General features: G+C 36.5%; 1 protein-coding gene across 22 annotated transcripts in view; it reads right to left on the reverse strand.

The window, feature by feature from the left end:
* Positions 1–12,341, reverse strand: part of CA2 (carbonic anhydrase 2) — a 183,973-nt gene that overhangs the window by 81,857 nt on the left and 89,775 nt on the right. For 2 of the 22 annotated variants that reach the window (XM_054692145.1, XM_037504498.2), the window contains one exon: positions 8,001–8,098. The exons of 12 other annotated variants lie outside the window; for them this stretch is intronic. In XM_054692145.1, the coding sequence (XP_054548120.1) occupies positions 8,095–8,098 (4 nt within the window). In that variant the 3' untranslated portion in view covers positions 8,001–8,094. Of the gene's footprint in view, positions 1–2,040; positions 2,204–3,338; positions 3,400–8,000; positions 8,099–9,184; positions 9,211–12,341 lie in introns of those variants that run through there. 8 more of the 22 variants (XM_054692144.1, XM_037504567.2, XM_054692142.1 and 5 more) reach the window with 8 other exon arrangements.

The following is a 12,341-nucleotide window of genomic DNA, read 5'->3' on the forward strand; positions in this document are numbered from 1 at the left end:
GTGTTAGCACACGAAAAGTTGTCAATGTAAAATTACTTGGAATAAAATCACAGAACAATGATCACAGCACGTGATCAAAGGATTGAGGGAAATGAAGAGTCAAGGTCTGCTGGCATTCATACCCATTCCTGTGTGAGAATACATTAGCTCCTCAGCTCAAGCTTGTAAAAGAGTTCTCTCTAAAAATAAACATTGCCCTTTAAAAGAAATGCTTTGTGTTTTATGTGAATCCTTCTGAAGACTTCAGATAGGATATTTAAAAGCAGTGTCAAAATCTTTCAGGCTAATATAAATAGAAGAAAATTGTATTTCTTAAATAAATATTTCTTGTTTCACCCATGACCATCCTAAATATATTTCTGGATTCTTTCTTCAAGTGAGGAAACACCATAAATATTTACCTATCTAGTGCATAAGTATGGAAGAAAAATTAGTTCTGTGTCTGGGCAAGGATTTGGTAAAATATATTACCAGAAGGAATTGCTAATGTTTCTAACCCCTTGACTACTCTCTAGAGCATATAAACCTTCTATTCATTCAGCAATAAATTTATGGGGTACCTACTTTATGCTAGGCACTGTGCTAGGTGCTTGGAATACTTTATCCATAAAATGAATTTCTCTCCTTGTGGAGCTTAAGATAAATTTTACTGAAGCAAAATTCCAATCATTTTCAGTAGGTCCCCAATTTCTCCTAAGTTAAAAACAATCTTCTCAGTCTTTCATTTTAACTATCAACAATCCAGCTCAAGCTAACTAAGTTTTTCTCCTGTGTTTTACTTTCATGAAGATGTTTTTACAATCCAACTAAACTGGAAGATTCTTAACAACCTGTGATGTTAAAGACAGTTTTCTCTTATTTCTATTTGCTGAAATATTAACAAGCAATGCTTGGATTCGAACACCAAATGCCAGCAAAAGTTTGATGAGTATGAGGCAGAAGAACATCATTAAAATGCCCTTCTACCCAGTTATTGGTTATTGTCAAGCTGTAAATTTCAAGACAGTTGGCTTTTTTTTTTAATGTGCAGTGCATTTTATGGTGCATTATTTCATGCAGTGCATTATATTATTATTGATATTGAATTAATCAGTGAATCAATGAATGAGAACTAGTAACAAGACTACAAAATGACATTAAAAGAATAGTATCAGAATTTGACAACATATTTAAACAGTCCAGGATCCAGGAAGAAAGGGAACTTGGAAGTCTTAGGAGTCAGAATGATAAAGCCCAGTTTAGAGGTGAATTTCAAATATGATGGATTATCATTATGGTATGGTATGGTATGGTATCAGATATGGGAAAGAAAACATTTCTTTTTATGATTTGTTTTTTTTAATCCAGTGCTAAGACAAACATTATTTTTCAGGTATGCTTCTTTATCAGGGAATTAAAATCACACCAATTTCTTTGTTTTTTACTTCTTTGTCAAGAAACTCAGCTAACCAATGCTCAAGTATCAACTCTAGCTGATACTTAACTGTAAATACAGGTGCTGGTATCTTTCCCATTTGGGTATAGTTAAACTATATGTGATAATGACAAAAACATAAACAGGCTCAGTTGCATGGAAGGAACACAATGAGTGCAGCTACCTTACCATGTCTAGAGATATGACCACGTTGATTTGGATCTTAGCATCCTTGTCATGTGTCAATAGTGTATATTACAATGGTAAGTGTCTCATGAGAGCTCAGGAGCCAGAGAGCCAGGGTTCAAATCCTGATTCTTACTGTTACTTACCATCTCTGCTGTTTCCTCACCCAATATATAGGGTCAATATTAGTATTCACCTTACAGGGTTGCAAAATAGAAATGAGTTAATATATAGAGCTTGATATACATTCCCAGCACATAGTAAGCATAAACATTAATTATTATAATATTCTTGGTTTTAATCAACATGGAACCTTCTTTGCTGGAATTGCATAATGATTAAGAACAAGATCAGTGGGTGAGGCTGCCTGGGTTCATATCTCAAGTCTATTACTTTCTAGCTTTCTTTATAAACTCAAGAAAATTAGTGTCTCTGACTTTTTATTTCCTTATAGTTTGTGAATTATGTCCTTGTCACGAGGCTTTGTCAGGTTTAAATAAAATAACCAGTCTGACACATATAATATAGCACATAATTGACCACTCAATAGGTGTTGGAGCTTCTTATAATGAAGACGTACTTACTTCAAGGTTTCATGGCCCACTAGGAGAGAAAAAAAGTAACAGACAATGATAAGTGCTGATACACATAGCTATGTGATGGGAGTATGAGACAGACTTGTGTGTAATGTTGGGTCAATTATCATTTAATTGATAGGGTTAAAATATGTTTACTCGGACATACTGCAATCATTTAATTACCTGATTGGAGTAACAAATGTTGACAAAGTAGTGGAAACTCCACTAGAGAAAATATCATGCTGTTATGGGATGGCTTTGTTTTGATCATAAATCACTTAGATGCATTCCATTTATTCTAGGTTTTTAAAAAAATTATTCAATTGTGGTAATAATAGTGATTCTGGCTCTTCATAAAGGCAGAAAATATGCTTAATTAAGGTTGCAAATCACAACAGCCTTCCTATAAATGTGCTATTTTCACAGCTTGCTTCACACTACTTCTACTAGCACCTGGTAATTTTTTGTCTATTTTTGTCCTCCGGAGAAAATCATTTTCATTGTCTCAGGCTGTGTCTAAATACGTTGTCTGTGTCCAAGAGTCCCAGGTTATTTCTTCATATTCATCAACTCCCAATACCTACCCTGGTCCTTTTGTTCTTTCTGGTTTTTTGCTTCCTATGGTCTATGCTGAGAACAATCAAAGAAAAAATATCCGCTCTGTATGAGCATACTATTGGGAAACTAGGACGTAGTCAGGAGAGTTTATATCAAAGTTATCAGAACTATAGTAAGTTTGGCATGTGTAAGGGTAGTACTTAATCGTCGTTACATCAAGAAATAATTACGGTGTTTTGTTCTGTAGATGTGCTGATTAGTAGAACAAGCTGGTTAAGAAATTCTAAATTTCTAAGCATTTATATAACTAACAATATTTGGATTTTCAGTATTCTGTTCTTCTTAGCTTTTTTGTTATTTTTCAGTTCATATTTGCTTTGATGTATTTTTTCCTTACCCTTTCTTCCCCAAAGAGAGTTTATAGTTATGTCCATGTGAGTTATAAAAGGTATAATATCCAACCAAATTACACAAACCATCTTTTTTAAAATAAACAGACTAGTGTGACAACTTTATGCCCAAGAAATATTTTGCAGAACTGAAGGACTGTTCCCACTGCAAATAATGGTCAGGGAAGAAAAGACTTACTTTCCTACAAAATTAATATTGATCCAATTGATTCATTCTTGAGGAGAGGTTTTAAGAGTATGCTTGTTCTTAAATCTAAGTAAATAAAAAAGAAGTCATTGATAGTTACTTTACTATTGTATTAGTTGTAGTCTTCTATCTTTTGCCCACCTTTTCTCTATTAGTTTCAATATCAGGGTTCCTATGATAATATAATTACAGCCCTACATTGTCCCAAGTGAAAATGAAGTAGAATTTCAGTTTTCTCAACTGACATGAGTTGAGTCTTGTGATTAGGTTGGTAGAAAGCCCTGCTTGGCTTACGCATAGATGAAGAACATGTTTCATGTGCCATCTGAGTCCAAAGATGGCACATGGGAAATTCAGGGTGTTATCATAAACAAGTATTAGCAGAGTAGGGTCCAGCTGTCTACCCCTCAAAAGCCAATACTTGAGAGACTAGAGTTGGTGGGAAGGAAATCAAGTTGAATCAGGAGCCAGCAACCTGAGGAAATGGCAGACTATGGTCTCTGAGCTCATCTTCCAGAATTGGAAAGAAGCAGGGGATTATATGGGGGTGTTCTAAGGAGCTAAGAGGCTGAAGTGTCTACATCAGCAGGATTTCAGAGAAATAGATGGAGATTTCCAGAACCTGCATTCATGTCCCTTTTCCTCCAACTTTGGTCTTAACTAGATCTGTCATGGTGTTGGTGAGTGCACTTTTTACTATAGTAATGAGACTGAAGCATAACCATTGTCTTAACTTCTGCCTCAACCTTGGTTCAGCTAGTTTTACCTGGATTTCTAATTTTTGTCTCTAAAATAGAGAAAGAGGAGCAAAGCAAGGAAAGACAGGGCAAGGATGAGAAACTTATAGTTACTGGGCCAGTGATATAAGCAAAAACATAAAATGAGACAACAGGCACTCATAAACAACAAATGTCATCTATCAGTAAGTACTAGCATGTCACTTAGCAACTAGTTAGCATGTATTGAGTCCTTGCTGCTTGGCCAGCAATGTTCTAAGAGCATATTGGCTCTCAAAACAGAAAAAAAAAAAATCCTAACACTTCTATGTTACAATAACCAAAAAAGTTAGATTTAATTTTTTTCTTCCTACCCTTAATTCAGATCCACACTCAAAAACTCAATATAAGTGACCAAAAAAAAAAAAATCATAGACTGTTAGATCTGTAAAGAGTCTGGAGTTTCATAACAGAGGTAAATATAATTAGAGGTACAAAATAGTAATACATAATAATATGTAAACATAATAAAGGGTTGTCCAAAAACTATTTTGAGTTTGAGTTACTGATACAGAATATTGTCAGTGAAAATTATTAACATCACTTGTGGTCACTAAAATTAGTGACATGTTCTATTTTTTCAGGCTGAATGTTAACCCTGGCCTGTAACATGAGTTTAAGTTGATTACACAAAGCATTCTGGGCAAGGTGATGCTGAGATGCTTTTATAAAGAATGTAACATCCTACCTGCTAATTATCAAGGGGCCAGTAAAAGTTGGAGATTGTAGCATAGTATTATGGTGGTTGAAAACCACTAATTAATTTTACCTTTTTAACCTTTTTGTTATGCAGTTATAATACCAAATGGAGTGTTCCTTCTCCAAATTTGCCTTTGACTGAGAGATATAAAAATTCCAAAGTTTCTCAAAATTCTCACAATTACTCCAAATGTAGTAGAAATACAATAAAAAATGTTCATGGTCATTATGAAACATTTGTTTATTAAATTGCAATTGCAACTGAATCATTCATTTTAAATAGATTTTATAAAATCTACTAAAGGCAACATATTAATATTTTTCAGTCGTAAAATACACAATTCATAACAATATTTGTCTTATTTTGTTAGTTTCAACGCGGAATTGCTCAGCCTAAATGAGCATTTTCCCCACAAAATGTCTTAAACAAATGTCACATTTCTGTATTCCTTCTATATCTTGTGATATTTTTGCTTTTTTTTTTTTTTTTTTTTTTTGCTTTCAGGAGGTTATTAAATATATCCCATAAGGGCAAAAGCATATTTCTTCCCTTCATTTTTCATTCTCAAATAATCAAAGCTGACTGAAATCCACTTATTTGTGAAAATCTTAGCAAAGGAGTATCCATTCTGTAATCTCTAGGTGTTTAAAAATACATGCTTGGTAATCAACTTTCTAAGGGGATTTGTGATTGTTTTTTACTTTAAATTGGTGGTTGTGAAGGAATAATTTGTTTATTTCACTAGTTTTTCTTTAATAGTGATAGAGACTACATTTCAGTTTTCATTTTCTCCCTACTTAATTCCTTTAAATTTGATGCCAGGTAAAACTGAGGGTTACCCAGGGACTCCAGACTACTGAGGGGGGGAAAGACAAACTTTCCTGTTCAAATGGTCTGGCCATTTACATGCACAAAGGCAAAGAAAGCAAGCTCTTAGTGTGCTCAAAAATATTTAATTGATTTGAAATTCAAAAGCCAGAGAAAATCACTCATCCCCTTAAGTTCAGCTTATAGTAGGTGGCTGAGCTTGAAAGCTTGACAGGAATCTAAGGTAACTCCTGAGAAGGAAAAGCCTGCTACAAGTTGGGCAGGGCACACTGGACTCTGAGAAAGGGAAAAATCCAAAATTCACCATGTGCCATCCAGACTGGCTATCCCATCGGAAGGTCAGGAAGATAGCTGCCATTGTCCTGCCAAAGCACTAAGTTCCTGAAGTTGCCTCTCCACGTCTCTCCTTCTTTCTTTGTTCTGCCTCAATATATATATCTGCCTCCTAGCAGCCCCCATTCAGGAAGTCCAGTCCATGGTATGCTGGGAGTTATATCCCAAAGCATCTGAGATGTTGATGGCATAGAAGTGTATGAGTAGGGAAAATGGTGCCTGTTCTGCAGCCACAGTGATGCTCTGCTCCCTATTTTATTGTGACACATCCTGTGACAAATTCCAAGGATATTTAAATGCTAATAGTTGTCAGTGTCATAGGAAATTTTGAGGCAACTTAATCCTTAAGCTGTTCCAAAGCACCTAATAATTTTATAATGCTGTTGTTTTTTTTTTTTTTTAAAGTGATCTGTATGGGGCCTCCCTAGCAGCACAAGGGGTTAAGACGCAACCTATGAAGTTATCCGCAGCCACTGTAACACGAGTTTGATCCCTGGCCAGCCAGGGAGCTACCTACATGTTGCAGCAGACCTCTCCTGACACACCCGCTGCTCCCCTCAGCAGTGTACTTCAGTAGACCTGCCTGCTCTGCTCCCCATTCTGTCTCTGGTGAATCCTCTCACTCCCCACACCTATGGCCTATACCCCAGTTCTTGCATACATAAATAATGTAAGACATGCAACAATAAAACAATAAAACACATAGATATGTTCAGTGAGAGAAAAAAAATATTTTTGATGATTCAACCACTTGTGGCAATAGAATGAAGAACTACTATAAACAAGTGGGATTACCTCAAGTTGTAAAGCTATGCAGCAAAATACACAATGATTAAATGGACACCCTATTGAATGGGAAAAACATTTATACAGTATATAATAGATAAGGGGCTAATATCCAAGATATATAAAAATCTCACACAATTCAATTAAAAAAAACTTCAAATAACCCAGTTAACAAATAAGCAGCAGATTTGAACAATTCACTAAGCAGGATATCTAGAAGGCCAAAAGACACAAAAGAAAAATGTTTATCATCATTCCTAAGAAGCAAGATACAGATTAAAACTACAATGAGATACAACCTAATACCCATGAATATGGCACATATCTAAAAGACCACCAAAAACAAGTGCTAGAGAGATTGCAGGGAAAAAAAGGAATCTTATTCACTATTTGTGGGAATGTGAACTGGTAAAACCATTATGGAAAACAATCTGGATTCATCTTTAAAAACTAAAAATATGAATATTGTATGACCTAGCAATCCCACTCAGGTATATATCTGCAGAATATGAAACCATCAACATAAAACCCTTTATGTCCTATAATACTCATAGCAGTATTATTTGCAATAGCTAGGACATGATACCTACATAAATCTCCTTCAACAAAGGAATGAATCAAAAGGAAGTGGTACATATATACCATGGACTATTATATAACCAAAAGAAAGGTTGGAAAGCAACCATTTCAACAAGAAGGAAGGAATTTGAAAAAAAAAAAAAAAAACAACTATATATACAGCAAAGCAAATCAGAACAATTAAAGCAAGCATTAGACAGGTAGGATGCAATTTGACAACATAAAACATTTTCAATTACTACTGGGCATCAACAGACATCTTGAGGGCTCTGAGGTTAAGGGGAAGAGGGAGAGGGACAGGAAGAGAAACACAAGGAATGGTGGTGGTGGGGGGGAGTTTCTGTAGGTTTAATTTGCTTATAGCCACAAAGTTTGCTAAATGCCTTTGCATGTCCCATGTGGTTTTGTTCCAGGTATAAATATTACAATGAATTAGAGAAAATACTTTTCAGAATGTAGGTTCTACCAGTCATGCTTTATGCAGAAAGTCTCAGACAAAAGTATCTGTTTTAGGAGAAGAAATACATTTTTCCTTTAATCGTCTCAGTAATAAAAGCTGAACACTCTTCTCCTCCTACACACACCCCTCCCCCAACACACATATGAGAGACAGATTGGCAGGGAAAAAAAATTTAATTACATACAGGAGCCCCATGAAGATATGAGACTCAAAAGGCAGCCAGACAATTGAAGCTTATAAACAATCCTGAGCCAAGGAAAGGGATAAGTGTTTGGAGCTTCAAAGGTTGAGAAGACAGTTCACCTGGAAGGTTAGAACAAAAAATGTTGGGTAAACAAAGGTTGCTCTGTCTTACAGGTAAATCTCCCAGGTACAAAATTAATCTCCTATAATAGCTTTCTTCCTGGCACAGGTTCGCTTTATAATGCAGATTTCCTTTATAAGTGTATACTTCTCTTATAAAAGGGTAACTTCCACTCTGTTTACAGAGCTTCTTCTATATCAGTAGACTTTTAAAAATAATCAGATCAAAATAATCCCTAAGTGGAAAGAGGTGTATTTTGGGGTGGCACATCCTGCTATGCTTCACTGTGAAGTCTGTGGTTTTAGCTCAGTGGGGAGGATTTTTGGTCAGACAGTTCTGTGTTATCTCAGTCCCACAAGCATCAGTTCAACTACAACTATAAATTAGGCCTCTAAATAGTTCCTGCATGTTGTGCTATGCAGACTGTCTCAATAAGGCCAGGCTTGTTAACACTTAGTACAATTTTCAACACCTAATTAGCATTACTTACAGTTCAGCCATTTCTATTATTTCATAGGATATGGGGGTTGAATGGATAGAATAAAAAAGATAGGAAAAAGCAGGAGAGAAAAACAGAAAGTTTAACATGGCAAGGAAAGGGGGACTGATATGAGGAAGGCCAGATGCTCTGTAATGAAATATTTGCCCTTTCATATAAACAGGTTTCTTCAATAGAAAGTTTATGTTGGGTAAAAGCCCTAATTCCGAGTAACACTTCCTCTGGGTAGGTAAAGGAATGGTGAAAGTTTCTCTTGAGTCTACAGGGCCTCAGTTGACCTCAGCTTGAAATAATTCACATGCCAAAATGACACATCTCCGGAAGGGTTGTTCTGATCATCTTGGAGGTTCCTATCCCTTGACGCCAACAAGCCTTTCTGAAATTTATGTTACATACTACTTCCTATTGCTATTTCAGTTGAATGATCTTTTTCCATATTTAAATTCTTCATTATAAATGACTTTACCCTCATTTTTCTTTCTCTTTAATTAAATAATGCATCATGTTAGACGTTCTACTGGCTCTTTGCATGCAGCAATGGGTTGAATTATAATGAGGTGCAAATGTGTGTACAAATCAGATAAGTTGGCTTCTCACTGTCATCTGGGTGCCCTAAATATAAAACAGGGAAGGTTTTAGTTCAACTTAAAAAACTCCCCAGGGTAACTTGTTTTCCTGGAAAATAACAATAATAGAATAAAAATGTCTTCTGTGAAAATCTGAAGTAAACCAACAGACATTTTTCAATGATGAACTAGGATCGTTTCATATCACCTCAGCTATTTTTTAAAGACAGGTGGGTTCAAAATCTTTCATCACTGCTTTTCATGAACCATTGACTTATATTATTTGTCTCAAAGTCTACAAAATAATTTAAGATGAAGAAGATATGGTAAATATGCCAACTCTGCCTAAGGAGTCACCCAGTACACTGTCAATGTTTAAAGTGTAACATGTCCCCCAGATTTAGCCATACTGGCAGTGAGGATTTACATGGGTTGACTCCATTCCAATTTAGGCATAATAGAGTTTTTGAAATCCCTTCGCATATGATTATATGGCATCCACTTATTCATTCAACAAATGTTTATTGGGTGCCTATTCTGTGCCCAATGCTATTCTAGGTGTTCTGGCTTCTCAAATATCACCAGAAAAACAAAACCAAGGTGAATTTGAATTTATTGGTCAGAGGCAGCACCAGTTTGACAAAGCTGTGGCAATGTCTCTAATGAGAAGGCAAGGTTGGAATTTATTGAGAAGTGGAAGTTTGGTTTAACGTAGGAATTATAATGGAAGAAGAGGGCTTGATTAGGATTGGCTAAGAATCGAGATACAGTAGTTTAGAATTGATGGAAAGAGCAAGGTAGGGAATTTTGAAAAATGGGATTCACTGGATATTTACCAGTTAACTGTGTGTTTTCTGTTGAAGATATGATAAGGGTTCAGCATGTATCACATTAACTATGCCTTTTGGCATATTGATTATTTTGAATTAAAAGTACCTGAGAAATAGTTGAATTGAGGACAGTCTGAGCATTCCTTGTTCCCCCTTGAAAGCCAAAGATAAATTTCCCATGTTAAAAGAACCTTCCCTATACTAGTAGGATAGAAAGCATTTTTATTACCACAGACAGGGAATTTAGGGTCAAGAAGGCTGTATAAAAAAACCTTATTTCTTCACCATTTTAGCACTCCCAGCCCAAACCTCTTTGCCTTGTCAACTCTTCACAAATTCATTGTTTCTTTGTCTAAAAGGTAGAAAAGCTTATTTCTCTGATCACTCCTTTGATCTCATGCCTTTTTGGAGTTCCCATATGTACACATGTAATTCAAGTAATTTTTCTCATGTCAATTTTTTTTTAAAGATTTATTTATTTATTTATACAAGCACTGGATACAGTCAGAAGTGGGGGAGGGTGAGAGAATTCACCAGAGCCAGAGCAGGGAGCAGAGCAGGCAGAAGGACCGAAGTACACTGCTGAGGGGAGCAGCGGGCAGCAAGAGAGGTCTGCGCATCATGTGGGACCCTCGCCCGGTGGCCAGGAGCAGCCAGGGATTGAACCGGCACTGCAGAGGCCGCGGGCAGCCTCACAACCCAGTGCTCAACCGCTGTGCCACCAGGGAGGCCCTCAATCTTTTTCTTTAAATCATAGCTGGGTGGTATGGGAGAGGGAATGTCAGTCAATGACCTAGAAAAGTGGAGAGAAAATTATTTTTCACCCCCTACTAGTTGATAGGTCTTTATGGTAATTAGTGTAATGAACAATCAAGTTATATGCCTGGGCAAACGTCTTCTCAAATGAAAAATCTATATCAATGAAGACAATGGAATACAGTTTTCCTCTACTATCTGAAAATAGAATGTTCCTACTTGGTTGGTTATTTTTTGCATTTGGGAATGCTCAGTTCTTTTTTCCATATAAATTAGTGGTAATTGAATGCCAAAATAACCAACTAAACAATACCAAATGGGAATATTCTACTTTCAAATATTAGGGAAACCTATATTAAAGTATGTAAGTATAGTGAAGAAGCTATGTGTGGGAATGAAGATGGAGATAGGTAGTTCCCAGGGACTTGGAATCCACCCATCAAGGAAACAACAAAAATCCTTGCTTTTGTGAAGTCTACATTCTAGAAATATCAATTAACTTCAGATTGTGGACAAAACTGAATAAAGTTATGGGATAGTCATTGGTTTATTCTTTCATAATTCAAACAGAATTATCTAGACACTGTTCTTCACTAGGGAACTCAAAAAGCTTCAGATTTGTTGGGCTCTTCCAAATGGTTCGCTTTGAATTAAGTGGATGGCAAGACTCCTTCAAGACTTTCACTGTCTAGTGGATGATACAATTTATTATATAGATATATATAGATATATATAATGATAAGCTAGTAAGTGAATCTTTAAGAAAGAGTTACTTATCTGATAATTTGGCATTTGTTCTAGCAAAGTATCCCACTTAGAAAAGGACTTGCTGTACTATGGCAGTGGCAAAAAGGCATACCGGGGCCTCCCCAGTGGAGCAGTGGTTGAGCGCTGGATTGCAAAGCTGCCAGCTCTGCAGCGCCGGTTCAATCCCTGGCTGCTCCCCGGCCACTGGAGGAGGGTCCCACATAGTGCGCAGACCTCTCCTGCCGCCCACTGCTCCCCTCAGTAGTGTGTTTTGTCAGTCTGCCTGCTCTGCTCCCCGCTCTGGTGAATTCTCTCACCCTCCCGTGCTTCTGACTGTACCCAGTGCTTGTATAAATAAATAAAAATAAATAAATAGATCTTTAAAAAAAAGAAAAAAGGAAAGGCATATGACTGCTTGCCAAGACTGTTAAATCTGTTTCAAAGGGACTACGCGTTTGAATAAGACCAAAAGTTGTGATTACTTGTTCTTATGACTAAGTTTGAGAAAACTGTTATTCCATAGGTGGTTTTAATACTTAATCAGGATTTACAGAAATCACAGGACTTCTGGAGCCTGTCAGACAGGGTAATATGTAAAGTGACTAGCCCAGGGCAATATCAAGGTGGGGGCTGTGTCGAACTGGAGAACACATGCCCTTCTAAGACTGCACTTGCTCTTGTGAGGAGAAAAGGTACAGGCCAAAGAAAGGTCTAGAGACCTGATTCAGCTTGCCTGTGACCAGCTTCTTAGGTCTGACTAAAATAATAAATATCATATACTAGGGCTTCATGCCCAGTGCACTGGGTTCTCCTAGTAGCTTGGACAAATTTGGTGGATAGAAAG

Source organism: Talpa occidentalis, unplaced genomic scaffold, assembly GCF_014898055.3.
Source record: "Talpa occidentalis isolate TD23 unplaced genomic scaffold, MPIMG_talOcc4v2.1, whole genome shotgun sequence".
NCBI classification, from domain to species: Eukaryota; Metazoa; Chordata; class Mammalia; order Eulipotyphla; family Talpidae; genus Talpa; species Talpa occidentalis.